The sequence below is a fragment of the Neolamprologus multifasciatus genome, chromosome 12, assembly GCF_963576455.1.
Source record: "Neolamprologus multifasciatus chromosome 12, fNeoMul1.2, whole genome shotgun sequence".
Taxonomy (NCBI): Eukaryota; Metazoa; Chordata; class Actinopteri; order Cichliformes; family Cichlidae; genus Neolamprologus; species Neolamprologus multifasciatus.
Window position 1 is genome coordinate 5,821,424 of NC_140450.1, and position 22,914 is coordinate 5,844,337.

The 22,914-nt window shown below is 36.7% G+C and overlaps 3 protein-coding genes across 5 annotated transcripts in view; 2 read left to right on the forward strand and 1 right to left on the reverse strand.

The window, feature by feature from the left end:
• The window catches only part of prdm6 (PR domain containing 6), a 123,368-nt gene that overhangs the window by 65,043 nt on the left and 35,411 nt on the right, over positions 1–22,914 (reverse strand). For all 3 annotated transcript variants that reach the window (XM_085179585.1, XM_085179584.1, XM_085179586.1), the window contains exon 5: positions 18,211–18,338. In XM_085179585.1, coding sequence (XP_085035711.1) covers positions 18,211–18,338 — 128 coding nt within the window. The remainder of the gene's footprint in view (positions 1–18,210; positions 18,339–22,914) is intronic.
• On the forward strand, positions 50–7,049 carry LOC146506265 (GTPase IMAP family member 8-like). The gene is made up of 2 exons (XM_085179588.1): positions 50–4,675; positions 5,635–7,049. The coding sequence occupies exon 2, from the start codon at positions 5,850–5,852 to the stop codon at positions 7,026–7,028; it is 1,179 nt and encodes a 392-aa protein (XP_085035714.1). The 5' UTR covers positions 50–4,675; positions 5,635–5,849; the 3' UTR covers positions 7,029–7,049.
• LOC146506266 (uncharacterized) lies at positions 7,233–12,115 on the forward strand. The gene is made up of 2 exons (XM_085179583.1): positions 7,233–9,452; positions 9,977–12,115. Exons 1-2 carry the CDS (start codon positions 9,410–9,412, stop codon positions 11,938–11,940), a joined length of 2,007 nt encoding a protein of 668 aa, XP_085035709.1. The 5' UTR covers positions 7,233–9,409; the 3' UTR covers positions 11,941–12,115.

Here is a 22,914-nt window from a genome sequence, read left to right on the forward strand (position 1 = left end):
GTTATAATGGCAAACTGCTTGTAAAGCATCACATGGTTTTGATTTCTAAAGTCAAGGCATTCAGTACATATGGTGGACTGTTTGTGGGTGTTGCGCTGATGTGCATAAAGGAATGTGATAAGACCGAGTTTCATTTTTACGATTTGTCCGCTGGTCTGACAACTCACAGAGATGAAAGACAAATGTTTAGTGATCTGATAATATTACTTCTCTAGTAGCAAAAGGGCAACTTTGTTCAGTGCTGGCATTAAATAAGAGATAGGATGTAGTGACTCACAAGGAAGTAGTCAACACATTCATTATAAATTTTATCTCAAGGCTAATACCTGAAAGACTCAGCTGAGATATTCAGGATATTAGTGATAGGATATTAGTCCTGGGTGATTAAAGGAAGAAAAGAGTACTTCACAAGTTTAAAAGCATGAACGCACTAAAAATAAAACCAATGGTAACAACAAATTAATGGACATTCGGGTTACATGGTTATATATTGTCCTAACAAATATCGCAAATAAGTAGTCAAGTGGTTACATGTTTCCAAAAACATCATTTGCAACAAAATGTAAGCTCAAATGAATTCATTTATAATTAGTTTTGTTGACTGACTGCATGATAATATCACAATGTCACTCACAGGACATCAGTAATGAGCAATATGTCAGTAATGTTGTTTCTCAGTCAACCATAGCCATTTCATTGCTGTAATAGCTGAACAGAGCACTCCTTTCAAACTCTCCTGATAAAGGTTTTTTCAGCTGACCTGTTTTCAGTTTGGGTTTTTAGTTCCAGTGTTGAACTTTGACAATAACATTTTCATCTTGTGAACCTTTTAATTATTGCAACAAGTCCTAAGTAGGCCTGTAACTTCAAACACTGCTCACTGACTACCACAGATACTGATATACTCAGATGTTCTCCAATCCACGCCCAATAAACAAGAGTGGTATAAAATATCATAAATGAATTCGGGTCAATTCGTATAATCCAAAAGTTTTTGTACACTCTCAACAACATGACAAAAGAAAAATGGAACTGAAGAGGAAACACTATTAAGACAAAAGTACTGGGCCACCTAAATATTATACCTACATACTAACTGCTGTTAATTTCACAAGTTACTTTACTTTATGTGATCTGCTACTTTGTGGCTGAGTTACTGTAGTTGCTTCCACTTGACCATTTATAATACCACTTATAACGGATTGTGGGATATCTAGGAGGGCATACATTTTACATAAACTAAACTGTTGATGCTCAAATTCAGTGAGGTCTTTAGAACAACCCTATTCCTTAACCCTAGACTACTATTCAACAATGTTTGTGAAGATTGCTTGATGCTTGAAGTGCTTAATTCCATACACACATGGCAACATAATGATAAACACCTAAATTCAAAGATTAAACGATATGACACCAATGCTTTTAATATTATAGTGTATATTACACCCATAAATCCAAGTAATGTAATGTGCATTAACTGTGAATTACTTTTGGCCGTTTATTTATTATTTAATACAAAATAATTTTAGCAGGACTTTCCAACTCCTATGGGTCAAATTATTTTTAACTAGGAAACAGTTGTGGTAGTAAAAGTATGAACGAAATCAAATGATGATACACACAGATTTACAAAGTATCATTTGGTTGAAAGAATGGTTCGCTGAATTAAATGGCAGAGCTGTATCAATTTAGAAACCAAAACCAGTTCAAATCTCTGTAGTATCTTATCACAGTTAAATCATGGCACCCAGATGTGGGTGGCATGCCAGGTTAAGGCATGTTTTTATAATGATAGCTGGTTCTGAGGTCTGGCTCTGTGTGTGTTTGGCTGCAAACTGGATACTTCTGAAGCACTGGTGGAGAAGAGGTCACTGCAGATTATTTTGTAGACCCTCTGCAGTTCCTACCGAACGGGGAGTGAAGCCCCTTCTCTCACAGACTCCCCGACTGATTCAGCTTTGCTTTACATTCATCAGGTTTTGTATCAATTCAGTTCATCCGACAGTAAAACCATCTATATGAATGTGTTCTAGTCTAGTGTTCTGAGGCAAATTTGACCTTCACAAGTATTTGCTCCCTAAAATCCTAAAACTTTATCGATTTTCTGTAAATATAAACCAAGTTAAATGGTTGCTGTTTTGACACACTAGTGTAGATTCAGTTGAAAACACAAAAAATACAGGACATTAACCACATTTGAGATGTTTTAGAAAAAGAACATTTTTAGAACACCTTTCTTAGAACTCTTGATCTTACAGCGCGCATGGTATTTTACCGATGGACCAAAATCTACAGATTTCAGTTTTCTTCCCTTCAGTTAGACAAGTTAAGCCCCTTTTTTGGCCCATGGTTTGCTCATTGCCCTGGGTAGCAAGTGAAGCACTCTCAATAATATTTTAGTAAACATTTGCTAGCTGTAAGCCAGAGTGGCGACGTGACTCGAGCTGACACTCATCAAACAGGAAACAGTCATCAGTGATTGGAGTCTTAGATAAGACCTTTACATGTCCTGTATGTTTTAGTTTATCAAGACTCACTCGGTGGATGGAGCCTTTATGATAGATTTCAACTGAAAGAAAAATTCTTTATGCTAAGATGCAACAGAGCATAAACAATGCAGAGAATACTCTAACTCTATCAGATATAGCCTTTACATTGCTGTCATACTTGTACAGGGCAACACCTCCCAATTCTGTTAATAAAAGGTACTTTCGAGTGATCTGATTCAGTTTGGATCTGCAAAGGAACATTTAAAACCGCTGAGGACGATCAGCAGTTTCACCCGGTAAGTACATTCACAAAGAGTAAAGGCAATAAATATAAAAACCTATAACTGCATCTGTTCTCGGTCTTGTAGGTCATGGTAGATCTGTAATTGTGCTACAAAAAGAGTGTGGTCTTAAATAGATTAGTCACAACTGTGTATATTAATTAAGTGTATGACAGCAATGCAGGTAAGTTAAAGTACTGCATTTTGTATATATTCATATTATACTTTGGGGTGAATGTTCTACAACATGCAGTGTTGGGAAGGTTACTTTTAAAATGTATTCCATTACAGATTACAGAATACATGCCCCAAAATGTATTCTGTAACGTATTCCGTTACGTTACTCAATGAGAGTAACGTATTCTGAATACTTTGGATTACTTAATATATTATCATGCTGTTTACAACTACATGAATGTACTATTGCTGTGATTTATTACTGTTACTGAAGGTCCGCGGCTCCGAACCGTAGTAAAGGGACCTCTGGCTAATACGGTGGGTTCTGCGTCGGGCTCGTAGCTGAAAACTAGCTTTACTTTGTTGTCTGGGTCACTTTGCTAGCGAGAGACAGAGAGAGGCGTTGAAAGGCTGCTCCAACAGAACTTATTGTTTTTGAAGGAAAACACGAACACGGTGTACAGTCGAGTCTTAATAGCTTACTTACAACTGGGCTCGTCAGGCACTCTTCTTGGCTGCAGTGGTTATTATTATATTTACATGCTTCCAGCTCCCGTTTTTGCTCGATGACAGCTCGTACTTTTCCTTTTTCTCCCTCCCTCGCTCACAGACACATAACGTGTATGGCAGTCCATTCTCCCTGCAGCACGGACTACACTGCCTATGATGCTACATTCTTTCGAGCTATACCGGTAGCATTCTGCCTATTAGCTTAGCACAACAACAACAACAAAAAGTCGCTCTCTCACCCAGGAAACACACAGAGAGAGAGCGTCACCATGTAACCACGGCAACCGTAACGCTGCCACCTGGAACAACAGAACGTAGCTGTCAAACAAAACCCAAACAGGCCTGACCCGCGACAATATGAAACAGGGAAGTACCGCCGTGTAATCCATTTATTTCAACAAAGTAACTGTATTCTAAATACCACCTTTTTAAACGGTAACTGTAATGGAATACAGTTACTCATATTTTGTATTTTAAATACGTAACGGCGGTACATGTATTCCGTTACTCCCCAACACCGACAACATGATACGAGCAATACCAGACATGTCAGTTTTTAAATCCTATTTACAAAGAAGCTGACTTTAATTCTCCAAGCTGAATTTACATATAAAGTTCACCAGTACAAATAAATAATTTAGATTTACTTTATTTATTTTCATAATTCAACTTTAGTTGGAAGCCTTTTGATACCAAACTGTTCTGATGATTGTTTGCATTTTTTAAACATCCATTTTTTATACAACTGCCAGTTCTGCCTTATAATATTATTGCAGTCACTGACAGACCTTTACCACACCACTATACTGCACTATACTACATATACAACACATTATCAGGTCTTGTCAAAACTTTTTGTAGTGACACTATGCAATTATTAAATAAAACATATATTTTGTACTCCAGTACCTGAGCCATTATTATCAAATCTGATAAGGAGAATATTTGAAGCCATGCTATCCACAGGCTGATCCTATAGTGCCAATGATATTGCACTTATTCTACCTGCTCCAGTGGCATCATATCCACCACACGATAGAGCCCACTGGAGTTTTAAGGTTTCTTCTAAAGGTCCATGAATTCAGATTCTTTTTGTCTGATGGTTTATTATTAGATGGCAACTTTCTCTTCTTTTTTCTTTCATCCAACAGACACCAACCAATTCCTCATATTTCTATCACAGTGGCACTATGGCATCACAACCTCTTTCATCACGCGGTGAGTCTGGCGAGATTTATCAGAACATAACACAGATACCAAGACAGAAAGAATGCAAGTATCTGAGCATGACGAGGACAGCTAAAATCCAGGTTAAGCCCAGTGCTATGCAAAAGTCACAAAAAATAAGGATGTGTTAGGGAGGATAAAGGTGACAAAGAAAATTATTAACAGAACCAGAAGCCACGTTTACTCCCGTCAACACTCTTAGAATGACAGTTAGATACACTAGTTATGTTGGGAGTAGGGACAGTTATGACTTTACCCAAACCCAGGGCTGGACTGGTAATCTTGCATACGCATAAGTTTCGTCAGGAAGAAGTGGCGGAGAGGGGGAGCTGGAAAACAAAATGAAAACAATAAAAAGAAACTAAAAATCGGTGCAGCTAATTGTAGTACTAGCAAGAACTAGTAACAAAGCTTTGTGGAGAAGTGAGGAAGAAATCAAGGAATGTGAAATTCACAGGGTAAGACAACGATGAAGGGACATAATGGGATTAAAAAATGCTAGGACCAATTTTCTGACCCAGTCCAACCCTGACCAAAACACATGAACATCCGAATCTAGAAACAATAAACTTTGAAGCTGTTTGACACTTATCCCGAACATGTTACATGTTTCTAATTTACAAACTAAAGGACAATTACTACAGCTATAAAAAGCATCAACTCTCCCCACATTTCTTAAATGTGCCCCCTTGTGCATTAGTGAGACATACAAGCAGCTTTTGCACATTATCATTTGATGCACCAAAAATGTAAAAAGGCCGGTGTTCACACCTTCACAATGGTTTTGGGGAGAAGGATAAGAGAGTTTAAAAAGATTATTTGAACACTTCCCAGTAAAGAGTAGATATTTTTTTTACAAATAATTAAAAAAAATGTTATAAAAGAATAAAAGATATAAATATGTATGTATGTGCTGGAAAACATGTAATAATTTTTTTGTTGATTTACAGCATACGAACTTCGGATTCTGGTTTTTGGAAAGACTTAAAGTAAAAAATCAATTCTAACCAACTTCATCACTGGGAAAAAAGATTTGACTGGGGATATTTTGCAAAAGGTGTCCCCATCCACTACAGTCACTCAAGGACAGTATAGGAAAACACGCCTAACAATAGTGAAAACTTCAGATGTCTTCAGTTTAGCTGGAGAGAACGTGAAGCATGAAATGAAGAAGTGTGTGGCTCTTTGCCCCCCTGAACCAAATGTTCTGCTCCTGTTAGTAAAGCCTTCTGAATTCAGTGAAGAAGACAGACAAAAACTAAAGCTCATCCTAAGATTCTTTGGTCAAGATGCTTTTAAATATGCAATGGTCATTTTGACACATAGTGAGGAGAAAACAACTTCAGCTGTGGATCGACTCATACAGGACTGTAGACAAAGGCAGCAGAGAATCAACTTTGACAAAAAAGATCTGCCAGAAAAGGATCTTCAAGAACTCATGGAAAAGATGGAGAGCATAGTGAATGAAAACAGAGGAGGCTATCTAAACAGAGGTGAAGAAGCTGACACCACAACTTTTAAACCACCTCTTAACCTGGTATTGTGTGGGACATATGAAGTTCTGAAGAGTTCAGCAGCCAATGCCATTGTAGGAAAACACCAGTTTGGTAAACCTGCTGACTCCTCAGAATGTGTTAAGAAGGAGACACAGGTGTGTGGACGTTTAGTGTCCCTGGTGGAGATGCCTGCTTTGTATGGAAAATCTTCTGAGGCAATAAAGAGCTGCAAAAAGCAATGTGTTTCTCTCTGGAATCCCGAAGGTGTCCATGCCTTTATCCTGGTCCTTCCTGTGGGCCCCCTCAGTGACGAAAACAAGCGAGAGTTCGAGATCATCCAGAATGAATTTGGATCTCAGGTCATCAACTTCACCATGATTCTTTTTGCAGTGGAATCAGATCCCACAGAACCAGTTGTTGTCAACTTTGTTAGTGAAAACAGAAACATCCAGGAGCTCTGTCAGAGGTGTGGAGGACGAAACATCATCTTCAACATCAAAGACAAGCAGCAGGTCTCTGAGGTGTTGCACACTGTGGAGAAGATGACAGCTATGGGATCTAAGTGCTTCACAAGACAAATGCTTGTTGAGCCTCGATTCTTTAAACTCAAAGGAAACCCTTCACAGAAGACAGAATCCTTTGATAATCCCAACCACAGCCCAGATGCTCTCCGGATAGTGATGATTGGGAAGACTGGCTGTGGGAAGAGTGCAACTGGAAACACCATTTTATATACATTTTATATACTATACCCTCCCAGTGTTTCACAGGCTTTTCAGCATTTTGTTCAGCAAACTTTAAACGTGCTTCTGTATGCTTTTTTTGGACAATGGAGTCTTGTGTGGTGAGCATGCATAGAGGCTATGCGGCTGTGCATTACCCTAGAAATATTTACTTAGAAAACAGATGATGTGTTCAATACTTATTTTACCCGTTGTACTGAACCATTTCTATGCCTATTTTGATGAGTCTCAGCATAGAGACTGGCATTGAAACTTCACACCAGATAAACATTAAGGCAGGGAAGAGGATTAGGGTGGGGGGGGGCACATCTTATTTTTTCCCCTTTTCCACAAGTGCAAGTGAAAGTGAAAATGCCACTGGCACAGTCACATGCTACTCCTTACCACGCACATCTTAACCACCTAGCTTTCATTTCTCTTTTGTAATGAGTTAAAACTTCAAAGACTGTTTAAAATTAAATATTGCACTGTACTGTTGTCAGTGATATGTCAGTTATTTAATACTTACAATCTGATGTGAATAATGTATTTTATATTTTCAGTTTGTAAAACAAACAAAACTGTCCTGTTGACATAGGTGTGGTCCCAGACTCACTGTGGTTCAAAACACAAGATGTTATCATGTGACTGAAAACATAATCTACTCTGTTTTTTTAGCAGATGTTTGTATTTTATGAGAAGTTCGAATTGTTTGGTTATTTTATTTCTGTAACTATAAGTAACAAAAAGGTTTTTGACACATATCTAAATACACTCTAAATCTTTAATATTATATTAAAAACTCATATAAAAAGTCAAAGATTTGCAATGAAATGAGCTCACTTTAGACAAGCTTTTTAAAAGTAACGCCCTGTGCAGGAGGAGCTTCAACCAAGAAATTGCCAATTCAACCAAATTGCTTTCAGATTTGTTTTTCTTTTCTGATCTGCATCTTTTTCTTTCTCTTTGACCTTATGCGCTGTAAGGACTACCACAACAATCTTCACCTGGTGAGTTCCTCAAGATGAAAAAATCCAGTAAATCTCAGCAGGAAATACTATAAATAGTATAAACTATATATAACTATTTTATAGTAAAATGTTTAACTAGATCAAACGTGCTAACTGGAAAAGGAATATACATATTTCTAATTTGGGGGGATCAGTGTGTTTAGAGAACTCAGTCTTACAAATGATTGCTTTTTTTTGGTCAGTTGGTTATCTAAGAATATCAATTGTGATTGGTCTATTTCATTAAAATGTTTAGTATACAGAACTTGATTTTCTCAGCCAGAAGTTTTCTTATCTACTCCAATAAAAAAATGATCATTTCATTCTTGTTTCTGCAAATGAACTTCACTGTTTAACAATGATAAATATGCTATCTAACTGATAATGAGTGAAAACTTTTTTGGTGACAAATCTGAAATATTAATAGGCATATACAAGCATATGTAAAGGTAATACGCATATAAAAAGCATATATAAAGATAAGTTGAAAGTGCAAGTAAATGCAGAAAATGCCACTGCCACAGTCACATGCTACTCCTTACCACGCACATCTTAACCACCTAGCTTTCATTTCTCTTTTACAAATGAGTTAAAATTTCAAAGACTGTTTAAAATTAAATATTGCACTGTACTGTTGTCAGTGATATGTCAGTTATTTAATACTTACAATCTGATGTGGATAATGTATTTTATATTTTCAGTTTGTAAAACAAACAAAACTGTCCAGTTGACATCTGTGTGGTCCCAGACTCACCGTGGTTCAACACACAAGATGTTATCATGTGACTGAAAACATAATCTACTCTGTTTTTTTTATTATTTGTTTATGAGAAGATTGAATTGTTTGGTTATTTTATTTCTGTAACTATAAGTAACAAAAAGGTTTTTGACACATATCTAAATACGCTCTAAACCTTTAATATTAAATTGAGAACTCATGTAAAAAGTCAAAGATTTGGGGTGGGGTGCTTTACTGAGCTTCAGGTCCTGGAAGGGTAATACAGTTTGAAGCTGGAGGATCTCTATATGAATATCAAATAAGGCTCATACAAGCTAGGTCCCTTAACTTTTGGTAGCTGTTGAAAGGACAGAAATACCAGTACTACTTTACTTTACTTACATTATTACTTCAACACAAAGTCAGGGCTGACCCGGGACCATTGCTGTGAGTCACACTGTGCAGCATAAAGACCCTTTCACAGCGGACGCGGCATGCGCTGCAAACTGCTAAGAGCTAAGGATCCAAAATTTGTTGCGCTGGTCGCTGCACTCTGTCATTTCTTTGCAGCACCTCTGGGTGTGCTAGATGCGCCTGCTCCTTGTCGTTTCAAAACATGTATATCTCTGACTTTATATCCTCTACAAGAGTTTGTGTTGTATTATGTTCAAATCTTTAATAAAAACATATATCGCTAAGGATTCACAGTCTGAAGTTACTGGAATAAATACACCATACTGTTTTTCACAGAATATATATATAGATCCAGAATATCGCTTATGGCCGCTGCTGTCTGCTGTAATGGAAGACCAATAATGTCAGGTAAGTATACATGAATCTTATATGCTGAAATCCTGTCTTGTGCACTATTTCCATAACTAAAAGGCTTTGCTGGCTCACATCTCACAGTATTTCTAATCACAGCAAGAAGATGAAGAAACTAAGTATTATAAAGGATTATTGCCTGTATTATTAAAGATGTTATCTTGTTGTAATGGTGATGAACAATAAAATACACCTATGCATACAGGGATATTTTTGAAAATCGTTACAGGCAAACCAAGAAAATTCAATTAAAAGCTTTAAAATTAAGCCCCGAAACTATTACTGCTAATTTATGAAGTTGATATATGTCAAAATAAATACATTTTAGTTTTAGCCACTTTAAAAAGAGCAGTAAATAACATAATCTTAATTTGAAATGTGCTTTTTAATTAGACTTTTCATTCACTTGTCATTCAAGAACTATGAAAGGCCCTAACCTGCATCCAGAGGGCTAAATGAATAAGCTGTGATACAGTAATATTCTTCAGTAATATTTTTTGGTTGGCTTTTTTTTTTTGCAGGCTCTGAGCTGAACATTGTGCTACTTGGAGGTACTGACTGGGACGAGACAGTACTAGGCAACTTGATTATATGCAGCAAAGCTTTTCAACATTCAATACTGTTTAAAGACAAGAAGTGTGTGCACGCACATGGAGAATGGAAAGGAACATTATTAACAGTAGTGAAAACCCCAGATATTTTTGATCTTCAATTCTTATCAGTGACAAAAGAAATGGACAGCCTGATGAGTCTTTGCACACCTGGACCAACTGTGATACTAGTGATAGTGAAACCTTCCGATTTCACTGAGGAGAAACGGCTGGCACTAAAGGCAATTCTAACCTTGTTTGGTCACGATGGTTTACACCACTCAATGGTGATCATAACACAAAAACAAAATAAGCTAAATTTAAATTCTCCTACGCATAAATTAATTCAAGACTGCAATCAAAGGCAACATGAGATCCAACTTGATAGAAATTATCTATTTAATAATAAAAGACGTCAAGAACTGATGGAAAAGATAGAAACTATGCTCACTGATAACAGGACAACAGCAAGTGATTACTGCCTGCAAACTGTGCTTTCCCAAGAAGAAAGAAACATACAGATGGAAGAAAGCTCTAGAAAAATAACAAAACTGGATGGTGAAACAAAGAAAAATGAAGAATGGCCGGAAAAAGACAAATATATGAAATATGTTGCACTAGAAATAGCCAATCAAATTAAAAGAGAACAGGATGATAAGCAGCAAGCAGAGCTACAGAAAGACTACCTAAAGTATGTCCGTCTCTCACTCAAGGATTATGCATTAAAACTCAAAGAACTGGTGAAAACTAAGGAAGAAGATCAAGAAAGCATGAAATTGACAGACGAGTGTGACAAAATAGAAGACCTCAATAAAAAGCATTCAAAGCAGATTGCAGATCTGAAACATGAGCACAGTGAATATATAGAAGATCTCAAAAAGAAACATAAGGAAGAACTAATGTATAATAAAAATGAGCACAGTGAAAAAATAAAGAATCTCACAGAAGACCATATCAAAGAAAAAATGGCTCTGAAACATGTGTATGAGCACAAAATATTTTATCTGAAGATAAATCGCTTAGAGGACCTAACACAGCTGCTGCAGAAAAACATTGAAACAGTAGCACATCTAAAGCAAGAGCTGGATGATTGTGAATCAGCCATCCTCGATCTGAAGCAAACGCATGATAAGAGCATTGCAGATATTACACAAGAGAATGACAAGAAAATGGCTAATATAAAGGAAGAACACATCAAAGAGATCAACAATTTGAAGAAAGAGTGTGAAGTAATAAAGCTAAACCAAAAATATGAACATACAGTACAGGAACTGATAAAGCAGTACGAAGACAAAATAAAGCAGCTAAAGGATGATCATGAAGACAGCACCGGATTTTTGAGCATAAGTTCAAATATAGCGATGTTAATTAATAACCTACTGCAAGGTCATGGCAACAGAATATCACAAGCTGCCCAAGATTATATTAACAAAATATCGAAGCAACAAAAGGATGATGAAATAATGAACTTAAGAAAGGAATATGATGAAAAGATCCATAAACAAGATATGGAAAATGAAGCCAAAATAAAGAATCTGAAGGAAAACAATGACAAAGAAAAGATGGATATAAAACAGGAGTATGAGAAAAAAATAAGAAATCTGAAAAAGGATCATATCAAAGAAATGAGAGATCTGAAAGAAGAGTATGAAAACAAAATGGCTTCACAAAAACAAGATCTCAAGAAAGAATATGACAACAAGATAATAAATTTAAGTAAAGAAAATGATGAGAGGATACAAGACCAGAAGAAAAAATATGTACAGCAAATTAAAGATCAACGGGAGGACTATGAAGACAAATTGAATACTCAAAAACAAGAATATGATCAGAAACTAAGTGCTCAAACAACAAGAGCACCAAGAAAAACTAAATGCTCAAAAACAAGAGCATGAAGACAGACTTTCAACTCTGAAACAAGAGCACCAAGACAAACTGAATGCTCAACAACAAGAGCATGATAGAAACTAAAAGCTCAACAACAAGAGCATGAAGACAAATTGAATACTCAAAAACAAGAATATGATCAGAAACTAAGAGCTCAACAACAAGAGCATGAAGACAGACTGAATACTCAAAAACAAGAATATGATCAGAAACTAAGTGCTCAACAACAAGAGCATGAAGACAAACTTTCAACTCTGCAGCAAGAGCACCAAGACAAACTGAATACTCAAAAACAAGAATATGATCAGAAACTAAAAGCTCAACAACAAGAGCATGAAGACAAACTGAATGCTCAAAAACAAGAGCATGAAGACAAACTTTCAACTCTGAAGGAAGAGCACCAAGACAAATTGAATACTCAAAAAAAAGAATATGATCAGAAACTAAGAGCTCAACAACAAGAGCATGAAGACAAATTGAATACTCAAAAAAAAGAATATGATCAGAAACTAAGTGCTCAACAACAAGAGCATGAAGACAAACTGAATGCTCAAAAAAAAGAATATGATCAGAAACTAAGTGCTCAACAACAAGAGCATGAAGACAAACTGAATGCTCAAAAACAAGAATATGATCAGAAACTAAGAGCTCAACAACAAGAGCATGAAGACAAACTTTCAACTCTGAAGCAAGAGCACCAAGACAAACTAAATGTTCAAAAATAAGAGCATGAAGACAGACTTTCAACTCTGAAGGAAGAGCACCAAGACAAATTGAATACTCAAAAACAAGAATATGATCAGAAACTAAGTGCTCAACAACAAGAGCATGAAGACAAACTGAATGCTCAAAAACAAGAGCATGAAGACAAACTTTCAACTCTGAAGCAAGAGCACCAAGACAAACTAAATGTTCAAAAATAAGAGCATGAAGACAGACTTTCAACTCTGAAGGAAGAGCACCAAGACAAATTGAATACTCAAAAACAAGAATATGATCAGAAACTAAAAGCTCAACAACAAGAGCATGAAGACAAACTGAATGCTCAAAAACAAGAGCATGAAGACAAACTTTCAACTCTGAAGCAAGAGCACCAAGACAAATTGAATACTCAAAAACAAGAATATGATCAGAAACTAAGAGCTCAACAACAAGAGCATGAAGACAAACTTTCAACTCTGAAGCAAGAGCACCAAGACAAACTGAATACAAAACTAAGAGCTCAACAACAAGAATATGATGTGAAAATGAAAAGCCTGTGTCAAGAGCATAATGACAGACTAAAGTATATCAGGCAAATACACAATGAGGAAATCAAAGCTCTGACAAAACACAATGTATTGCAAGGGGGTATAGCGTTTATAAGTTTCTTATTATTTTTACTTCAATGTTTAACATTAGCTTTTCAGAAATGATGCAGCTTGTGAGGAAGCTATAAATTATTCCAACAGTACACAGTGTGTGAGAAACAGTTTGTATGTACAGGTACTTACATGTTAATTGATTCTGTACCCTTCTCTCACAGTAAGCGTTTATTTGACTAAAGGTTTTAACGTAAATGTTTAGGATTGAGATATTTAAATGTGCTACATGTACTTTGGTCACTGTTTGGTTTTGTCTTTCCTTACAAATGCAGACTTTTGCATAATGATTAAATAATATAATATACTGAATATGACGAAAATATTGTTGTGAGCACAGAAGCATTTGTGCATGGCGTCAACTTTTTAAAGTTGGTTTGCCAACACTGCAAAGATTGCAAAGTTTTATTTCTCTTTTTTCTGTTTGACAGTTGATTAAAATGTGCCATTAGTCAATTTGCAAATAAAAGGCTGTAAAATGATTTGATATTATTAAAGCATACTTTTAGTGTAAGTCTCATAACCGTTCTCATATACTGACCAAATGCAATTTTAACCCCAGGGGTCCTAAACAAAACAACTTTAGACAAAAATCTAACAATAAAGCTACCTTCATCCCATTAAATACTTTTTTTACTCTTTTTACAAAGAGATTTTGCATAATTTCATATTAGGAAGTCCCAATTGCCAGTCTTGGTAGCCGGGGATCAGTCCGCCAGGGTCTCCGCTCCTGCCACGGCCCAGCACACAATGCACCCGACCCCCACGGTGCCTCCTGTGGGTGGTGGGCCTCCAGGAAGATGGGCCTGTAGTGACGAATTTCTGTTCCAAGCTTTGAAAAAATATTTTTTCCACACCTTAATGTGAGCTGTCCAGATTTATTTCTGACTCGTACATACAAACAAACGATGTCACGGTCAAAAAACTATTTGCTGCTACAGCGCACATTTCCATTGCCGTCCTGGCTCATTCTAACTTGCTACCACACATGCGTTGTAATGTTTTCTTACCCGACACAAATTAAACGCGCAACATATATTCTCTAACAACATATTATACAAAATCAAACATGTAACATAATAACTGAAACTGTATGAAAAATATTTCTCGATAGATTGGCTCTAACAGGGCCCATGTCCCTTTTCGGGCTGTGCCCAGCCAGGCCCCATGGACTAAGGCCCAGCCACCAGACGCTCGCCCTCGCGCTGCCTCCCAAGGCCTGGCTCCAGGGCGGGGCCCCGGTAACCCTATCAAGGTGAACTGTTCCCTTGGTTTTCCGCTCATAGGGGTCTTCTGAATTGCTCTTTGTCTGGTCCCTCAGACCATGTTTCCTCTCAAATTTTTTCAGGGAAATCTCTGATGGTCAGGTTGACATTTGATGAATTGACATGGAATGACTGATTTACACATGACACAAAAAGAGATGTACTGATATATGTATACACCCCTACTAAAACCAAAAGCTGATTAGCAGACAGAACAACAACTGAAATAACATTTAAGCTTCCTTAATGAATTAATAATAAAAATTGAAAAAAAAATTCCCAAACTTTCATTTCTATTTTGCTTATAAGAAGTTGGAAAAACTGTATGAAATGAAATATAGCACACTAGTTCTCACCAGGTAAGTGTGCCTGACTGATAAGAAGCGAAAGGGAAAGTTTGTTTTGAATCATCTATGAAATATTGGACACTTATTTAGCAAAAAAAAATTGAGCTTTGGGGATTTTATGATCAAAAAGCAAGTATAACAGATGAATAAGGTGTAACATTTCTATTTTTATGTATAAATCCCAAGACGTTTCTAGGTTTCAAAATTCTAAAACTACAGTGACGTTTAGACTTTCTTGTATTTTTGCCTCTATACACCACCACAATTCATTTTAAGTTAAACAGTCAAAATGAGATTACCAAAAAGCACCACTGAACGACACAGGAAATCCTGTCCATGGACTTCTCCCTGTACAACTCCTCCATCTAATACACTGTAAACACTGTAATATTTACACCCTTTTTGCACACGCTCTACAGTAAAATAGCAAATGACAAAGTTCACCGGTTAGAGTCAAATGTCAACCATATATATTCACCACTGTAATAGTCTCATGTCTGTAAAATTCTTTGTCAATATTCTTGATATTTATAATTGAGCAATTTGTATATATTAGTGCAATTTCTTAAATTTGTAAACTATTAACATATTGTATTATTTAATTAGTTTAGTCTGATACTGTTACTGTTTGCTTAGGCTGCTGCCCCCGCGACCCGGCCCCGGATAAAGCGGATGAAGATGGATGGATGATACTGTTACTGTCTTGGAGCAACTGTAACCCACATCATTTCCTTAGGGATTAATAAAGGATTCTGATGATTCTGAAAATGTGATTAAAATGCAGACTTTCAGCTTTAATTTGAGGAGTTTAACTAAAAGTATTGCATCTGCAGTTTGGGAATTACAGCAGGGTTTTGTTGTTGTTGTTGTTGTTTTTAAATATAGTCCCCCATTCTCAGAGGCTCAAAATTAAATGGATTTACTGACATAATTTTAAATATCAGGATTTTTTCTTATACTTTGATACAGTGGAGGGGCCAGTTTGATTGAGCGGCCTTCTCCCCGGCAATCAATTTGGTCATTCTTTACATTTTTGCTAGCTTTCTAAAGGGATTATTTTTGTTTTTCAACCTAATCATATGGAGGGTTTTATTTGCATCATTTGTTACAAAATAATTAATGAGAGAACAAGTCTCATCTGATCAGGAAACTGTTTGAGCCTCTGGAAATGGGGGACAATGTATGAAAATGGCTATAATTACAAATTCTAAGGCCTTAAATTCGAAGTTAAATGCAAATTGTACTTTCATATGAACCAGTGGATCTCAGAGCAACAATCTAGTTCTTTTTCTCCTTTGCTCTCGAAAGATGCTTCGGACACAGTCTCTGGTTCAAGAGTGGCCTGTGTCAAAGAGGCTGAGATTTCCAATGTCTCATCCACTCAATTTTACTTAAATGCAGCATTATAAATGTAACAAAATAAGAGAGAATAATCATTCTGTAATGAGTCTGAATAAGAAAAGTCCAATAGTATCACAAGCTGGAGTCTTTTTTACAAAGGTCACGATGTACAGTAAAACAGTAGAAAATAGGAAGCAAGCAACTGCAGTCATGTGCGTCGAGGGTGATTTCAACAGGGATGTGTGTGTCTGTGTGTGTCTGTGTGTGTCTGTGTGTCTGTGTGTCTGTGTGTCTGTGTGGGTGGGTGGGTGGGTGGGTGGGTGTTTTCCTCCCTTCCTCAATCCACTCTGAGACTTACCCCAAACCGCATCCTCAATTCGCACTCACGCTACCTAGCATTATCTACTAGAAATGGCATCAAACCTAAAAGAAGATGTGGTCTCAGCTAGAGAATGGGATTTACATGGCTGTCTTTTCTCTGCTCATCTTGCCATGTTGGCTTGAAGCAATGAGGCATTTGGGGGGTGTTGTACTGAGTCACTGCTTCCACAGTTGGGCAAACATTTTGTTTAAAGGACAAAATGTGCATAGCTCTTCCTCTACAAACCCCCAAGGTACAATGTGTACACTAACACGATTGCCATATCATGACAGCACATTTTACAACTCTAATAAAATGGCACATGAAGTAGTATGTGGCTTACTGCCTTACCTGGATACAATTTTATGCCACTGCAACTGCACTGCAAACCCTTCTGATTTCAGATGAATAAACTAGTCTTCATTCTTATTTTTCTCTTTTAAAATCGATATTGCAGTGGCATACACTTACTTTCACAGAAAAGCTGGCAAAGTCAAAGACCAAACAAACTAACTCAATCACTCAAACCACATCACAAATAAATGAGTCTAAAGCATGCCATTTGTGGTGCCATTAATTCAAGTTTCTCTCTGGTATAATGCTACTCTTGGCCTAGTTGAAGAAATGTTATCATTATTTTTTTTTTGTAACTAAAGAAAAAAGAATTAATGCTCTAGTAATCTCTGTGATTTTTCTAGCTAACAGCGACTGGTGGTTGTGAAGATATTTTTATTTCTTCCTTTAGTAAAAGTACTGATATCTCAATCTGAAAAGACTCCATTATAGATTATTATAATTCCTACTTTTAAAACTTGACAACTGTGTGAACATTAACAGCATATTTTACAGAATATATGAAAAATACAACTACTTATTGTATAAGAAAACCTCTATCTATCATTATCGAGGTAGTTGCATATAAGGCAATGAGTATGCTCTATAAAATGTATAACGTGCTTGTCCTGTGAGGCTATAGCATTTCATGAGCTAAAAAACTAGCCCTCCAACATAATTAAGAAATCTGTTTTAAAAAAAGGAAAGGAAAACTCAAAGTGGTGTGTTTAGCAAAGCTTGTTTACTTCAACACATAAGGTCAACAAAGTGTTTCTTGAAGTGTTTTTTTTTTTTAAAGGTTGGTGGAGGCTGCATATGTTGAACTTGCTTGTTTTATCAAACCTAGCATGAAATTAGGTTATTGTTCCTTCACCATATGTGAACATTTCCTTGCTAGCATGCTAACGAAGTTGCTATTTCACATTACTCCACTGCACATGTGAAAGCGTTGTGCAAATTATTTCCAAGAGATTACTTACCTTGTGAGATGATAAATTGGAGTGTAATTTACTTTATGCATTTTTAATGCTACTTCTTACATGTTTAGTTTGCATACACTGCTAGAGCCCACTGCCAGGCAATTAAACAATCGGGCGTGTTCGTAGCCAAATCAAATTTTACATGGAACCAGTCAGAACAACTTGCCTTTGTTTTAAGTGACCCAATGCAAACAAACCACTGTAGAAGTAACATTGTGAATTGTTTGTGTGCAAGTATACAGTGTGGATAATAAACACATAAAATGTGAGAAAAGAAGACCTTCTCCTACCTGTACTGTACAACCATCATGTTCTGCTCCCCACAGTGTCTCGCACAGCGAATATACCTCATCCAGCTGGATTTACTGGGATCATTACCATCGATAAAGTGCTGTAATGTTCCCTCTGAATCGTAGATCTGGAAAACACAAATGATCAGAGTTGAAAACAAAGGGCTTGTTGTGATTAATTCAGGATAGTATTGATATAGCTGAAAAAGGCAACCTTCAGATTTAGATATCTATTGAATTATTTTACTTTGAGCGACTAACAAGTCAAAGATGTTTGCTCATTTTCTAAACTGACAATGAAACAAACCTCAATTAAGAATGGCAGGAAAATGGCAAAGAAATACAATGTTTGTAACATATTATAATGTCATAGCTCAGTGGTCTGTATCTGTATCTTTACCATTAAAATCTATTTGTATCTATTGTTATCTATAGTTTTAAATCAAAAGAAAAGTATAATAAATTATATTAGTTATAGTTTTAGTCAACAGACAACACACTAGTGGAATTGGGATGTTTATATTGACTGAGTGTTGTACCGTTACAAGGTATTGTGGTCATTTGGTAATTTTTTCTGAGGTTCTGTTCAACATTTCCACCAACAAATAACTAGTTTAGTTCATTTAAAACACTATAGTTTAGCTGAGACTATCAATATTTTTAACTAACAACTGAAATTACTGAATTCACTCTGGAAACCAATGCAAACTTAGACTGTACTGGATGTAAACTTAAAGGCAAAAGTTAAAAATTACTTAAAAAATACAAAACTAAAATTCAGACAGGAAGACAATGTTTCTGTTGCTCTGCCAAGCTCCAAAAGAATTGCAAAGTAGCCAATATAAAAGATTGATGATGTAAAACAATCTGCAGCCACAAGGTGAATAAAAAGTCTTGCAAAAGAGACTAAGAAAAGTCAGAATCTACACAAATCTCTGCTCTGATTTGCCAGGAAGTCTCAAAGATTTAAAATGGACTTTTTTTAGGAGATTTCCTCCAACGTTTAGGATTGCATTTGTCATGATGCTGGAAGTTGCAGATTAATTTGTGAAGCTAAAAATATATGACTTTTTTCTAAATAAGATTTAGTTCCACTATAGTTATACCCAGAGTTTAGGTTAAATGAGTACTTGTAAAACTACAAGAGGTGTAAGGATATTTATGGTAAATCAAAGCCAAACGTTTTAGTTTTTGGAGATTTAAAGTGCGATGACGTACCAGCCTCTTTTCATAAGAATGAACCCTTGCAACTGAAAACGATATTGAGTTGTGCACTTGCAGCTCAGACAAATAACTTAATTTGATTTGAAATATTTTAAACAAGCTTTTGCAACTACTCATTAGGCTCTTATCCACAGTCAGCTGGAGCTGTGATGATTACAGCCTGCTGGGCGTTAAACGTTACACAGACCTGATTTACACCTGCTTAAAAGCCTTACAGCTCTGTCTGCCAGCTTTAACATCGAGGCCTAAAATACTTTTTCACAGCAACAGTGGAAGGCTGCACATCTAATAAGAAAAATGGAGCTGAAACGTAAACCAAACAAGGGTCCATTAAGAGGAAGAAGCAGCTTGCTTTTTTTCCCCGTTGCTCCTGGCTCAAAGATGAGATCTCTCAGTCTGTTCCCCTAAAGAAAACCACAAGTCCTACTTTTAAACGGAAAACGTTAAAATGAAATGTTTGAACTGGTGGGAAATTTGCTGATCACATTCCCCAGAGATTTAATGTTTCTTGTATTTATAATGACCCAGTGACCTCTAGTGCCACCCTCAGGCTCAAGGATTTCATTCTCTATTCAAGCTTTCAGTTCCTTCAACAACAGATCTTTTTGTAGCATGGAGCGTCTGAAGTTATCATTTTACATTGATTTGAGAATGTGTAACTTAAAGGATCACTAGTATTACTGGACCGATGTAAATTGTATATGAGAAGATGACATCTAGATATCTGCTGCAAAGGCAACAGGGATGAGACAATTAAAAATGAGTAAATAAATCAACAGAAATCTGAAGAGTGCACAGCTAATAGTGATCATAAGCACTTAAAAGGAGTCGATCTCCCTTAGCCTCCGTCTGTGTGTGTGTTCATTATTAATCCATCCCTCCGTCCATCCGTGGTAAAGATGCAGTGTGACTGTATTGAAGCGGCGTTGTGGTGTGTTTATAAGGTGATGACCTGAGCCAATAGCCTGCCTCTCTGCTGTCCATACGGCCAACAAACAATCAATGCAGTAAATGACTGTGAGAATCAGAGGAAACAGCTTCATTTATTATTCTCTGTATGTAAGCACTTTACTATCTGTCGCTGTTGGACTGCCTGCACACTCTCCTGCCTTTATGCGAATCTTTGTCCATTTCACATAAACTACTTTATATGATTAAGTGTACATTTTTTTCTAGGTTGTTTATCTTGTGGCCTGAAACTCTTTCCACGTTTTCTCTGTTTTACATAATTAAGACACAAAAACTTCCAAATTAGCTTTTTTGTGCTATGTACAAAGATGTTGAGTTTTCTATGATAAATACTATTTAATTTATGCAGTAAACCTTCACATGAGAAGCTGGTGAAAAAAAACAATCTATGATTAACACAGTTAAGTAAACAGACTGCATATAAAGACTGTGAGAGGCATGATGGCTTTGCCCATTTGTTTGGGGGCATTTTATAGCCTCATTCTCATATTTTTTGGGTGGGAGGGGGTGGGTGGGTTCAGGGGGTGGAGGAGGTTACTATAATTAAACAGAAATGGTTAGTTACCAACTTTGGTGAGCTCGGTTAGCACGCTGCATTCATAAACTATATGAGTGCAATGCAGAGACATAGACACCTGCTATTTACTGCCAAGTTGCATCCCAAAAATCGTTTTTAGTTCATGCACTATAATGTGAAAATGTTTACTTCTGCTGGATATTTATAATATGGGAACGTATAAGAATGAGCTCACCTTGGAGTCAGCCTCAAGTGGACATTAGAGGAACTGCAGTTTCTGGCACATTTTTTTTTCTTTTGTTTTTCCCCTTTTGATTTTTTTTTTTAAATTCCAGGAGGTAGCCACTCAGTAAAGTTTGTTTTGTTTTGTTTTAAATAAATGAGGGCTCATAATTATTGTCTACAGCAACATTTCTCCTGGGGATGACTGATGAGGTAAAATGGTAAATGGTAAATGGCCTGTGTTTGTATAAATGTATAGCGCTTTACTCAGTCCCTAAGGACCCCAAAGCGCTTTACACTACATTCAGTCATCCACACATTCACACACTGGTGATGGCAGCTACATTGTAGCCACAGCCACCCTGGGGCGCACTGACAGAGGCGAGGCTGCCGGACACAGGCGCCACCGGGCCCTCTGACCACCACCAGTAGGCAACGGGTGAAGTGTCAGCGACCGAGACTGTCCGAGCTGGGGCTCGAACCGGAAACCTTCTGATTACAAGACGAACTGCCAACTCTTGTGCTTTATTTATAATTATGCAGCATCATGGAGATTAGAAACATTAGATATTTCAGTCACTTCCAAATATCACTGTTCTGTTCTACTCAGAACTTTACTTGTTAATTTTTTTTAACATTTAGATTTTCCAAAATAGTTTTAAAAAATTTAACCTGCTGGCTCCACATTCACCGTGTACAGTAGAGAATGAGTGTCATTAAAAGTATTTTTTTATGATATTTTTGTGTTTTGTGGGGTTTTTAATCTTGTTTCAGATAATGACAAACAACAATGACGTATCCAGCGCATTTGTTTTTCCTAAAGCTTTAAAAATGCACAAAGCAAAATATACAGGAAAGTACTTCAGAAAATATATTAAAACTTGTTTCAGTATTAGTCCTCTGCATGCGATGATCCAATGGTGTCGTGCACTGTAGGATTAACAGCACTCTAGTCTGACTCTTGGTAAAACTGACCGATTAGCTGAATTCTATTTTTTGCTTTCATAGACTTTTAATTTTTGTTTTCCTTTTGTAATTTGTGTCCTTGCCTCATTGAAGCATTCTGAATTTCCTGAAATGGTTTTAGCATCCAGTCGCGTGCTGTGCTCACTTTTCTTTTTAATAGTAAAACATATTTAAAAGTTATTTACGTACATTTAAATTGTACCATTTCTTGTCACGAATCTGTGCTGATTTAAAGTTTTACCCTTGGTATTATATTATGTCACTTTCTCATTGGCAGGGCCACCGTTTGCTGAGTTTGCATATGACATCTGAAGCTCCAGTGAACTTGGGCCTCTCAGACCAGCAGCTGGTTTCTAGCTCGATGCTGTTCTGTCAAAGACATTTTGGCCGCCTGTGTTTATCAAATCTATCGCTACAAAATTCCAGCCATGAGATAAACGGCCAAAGAGAAAATGTTGTTTAGCTGAACAGACAGAAAATGTTGCAAACATTGCCAGGCTGCCGGATTGGCTTCACGGCTCCAGCTGTCATTTTTCCATCTGAGCACAACAGTCGTCACAAAACGAGACTTTTTTTTCTCCGTAGCTTCAGTCTGTTAAAGCTAAGTAAATTCTCCTTGTTTGACCCTCGGGACAGATGACCCTTACAGCAGCACACTGGTTTATTTTCTCACACTCAGACCACACATAATACACACTATAAGTGTTGCTTCTGCTGGAAGCGCAGTGTCTTGGGAGCTTTATTCAAAGAAACTGCAATGACTAACACATCATTTCATCTTTGTTTAATCTACTAAATAATTCTAT

Excerpts from the sequence above, each read along its gene's own strand:
- LOC146506266 (XM_085179583.1), top strand. The coding sequence starts at position 9,410 with ATGGCCGCTGCTGTCTGCTGTAATGGAAGACCAATAATGTCAG. Across the intron at positions 9,453-9,976 it reads TGGAAGACCAATAATGTCAG|GCTCTGAGCTGAACATTGTG; the intron begins GTAAGTATACAT and ends TTTTTTTTGCAG.
- LOC146506265 (XM_085179588.1), top strand. The coding sequence starts at position 5,850 with ATGAAGAAGTGTGTGGCTCTTTGCCCCCCTGAACCAAATGTTCTGCTC.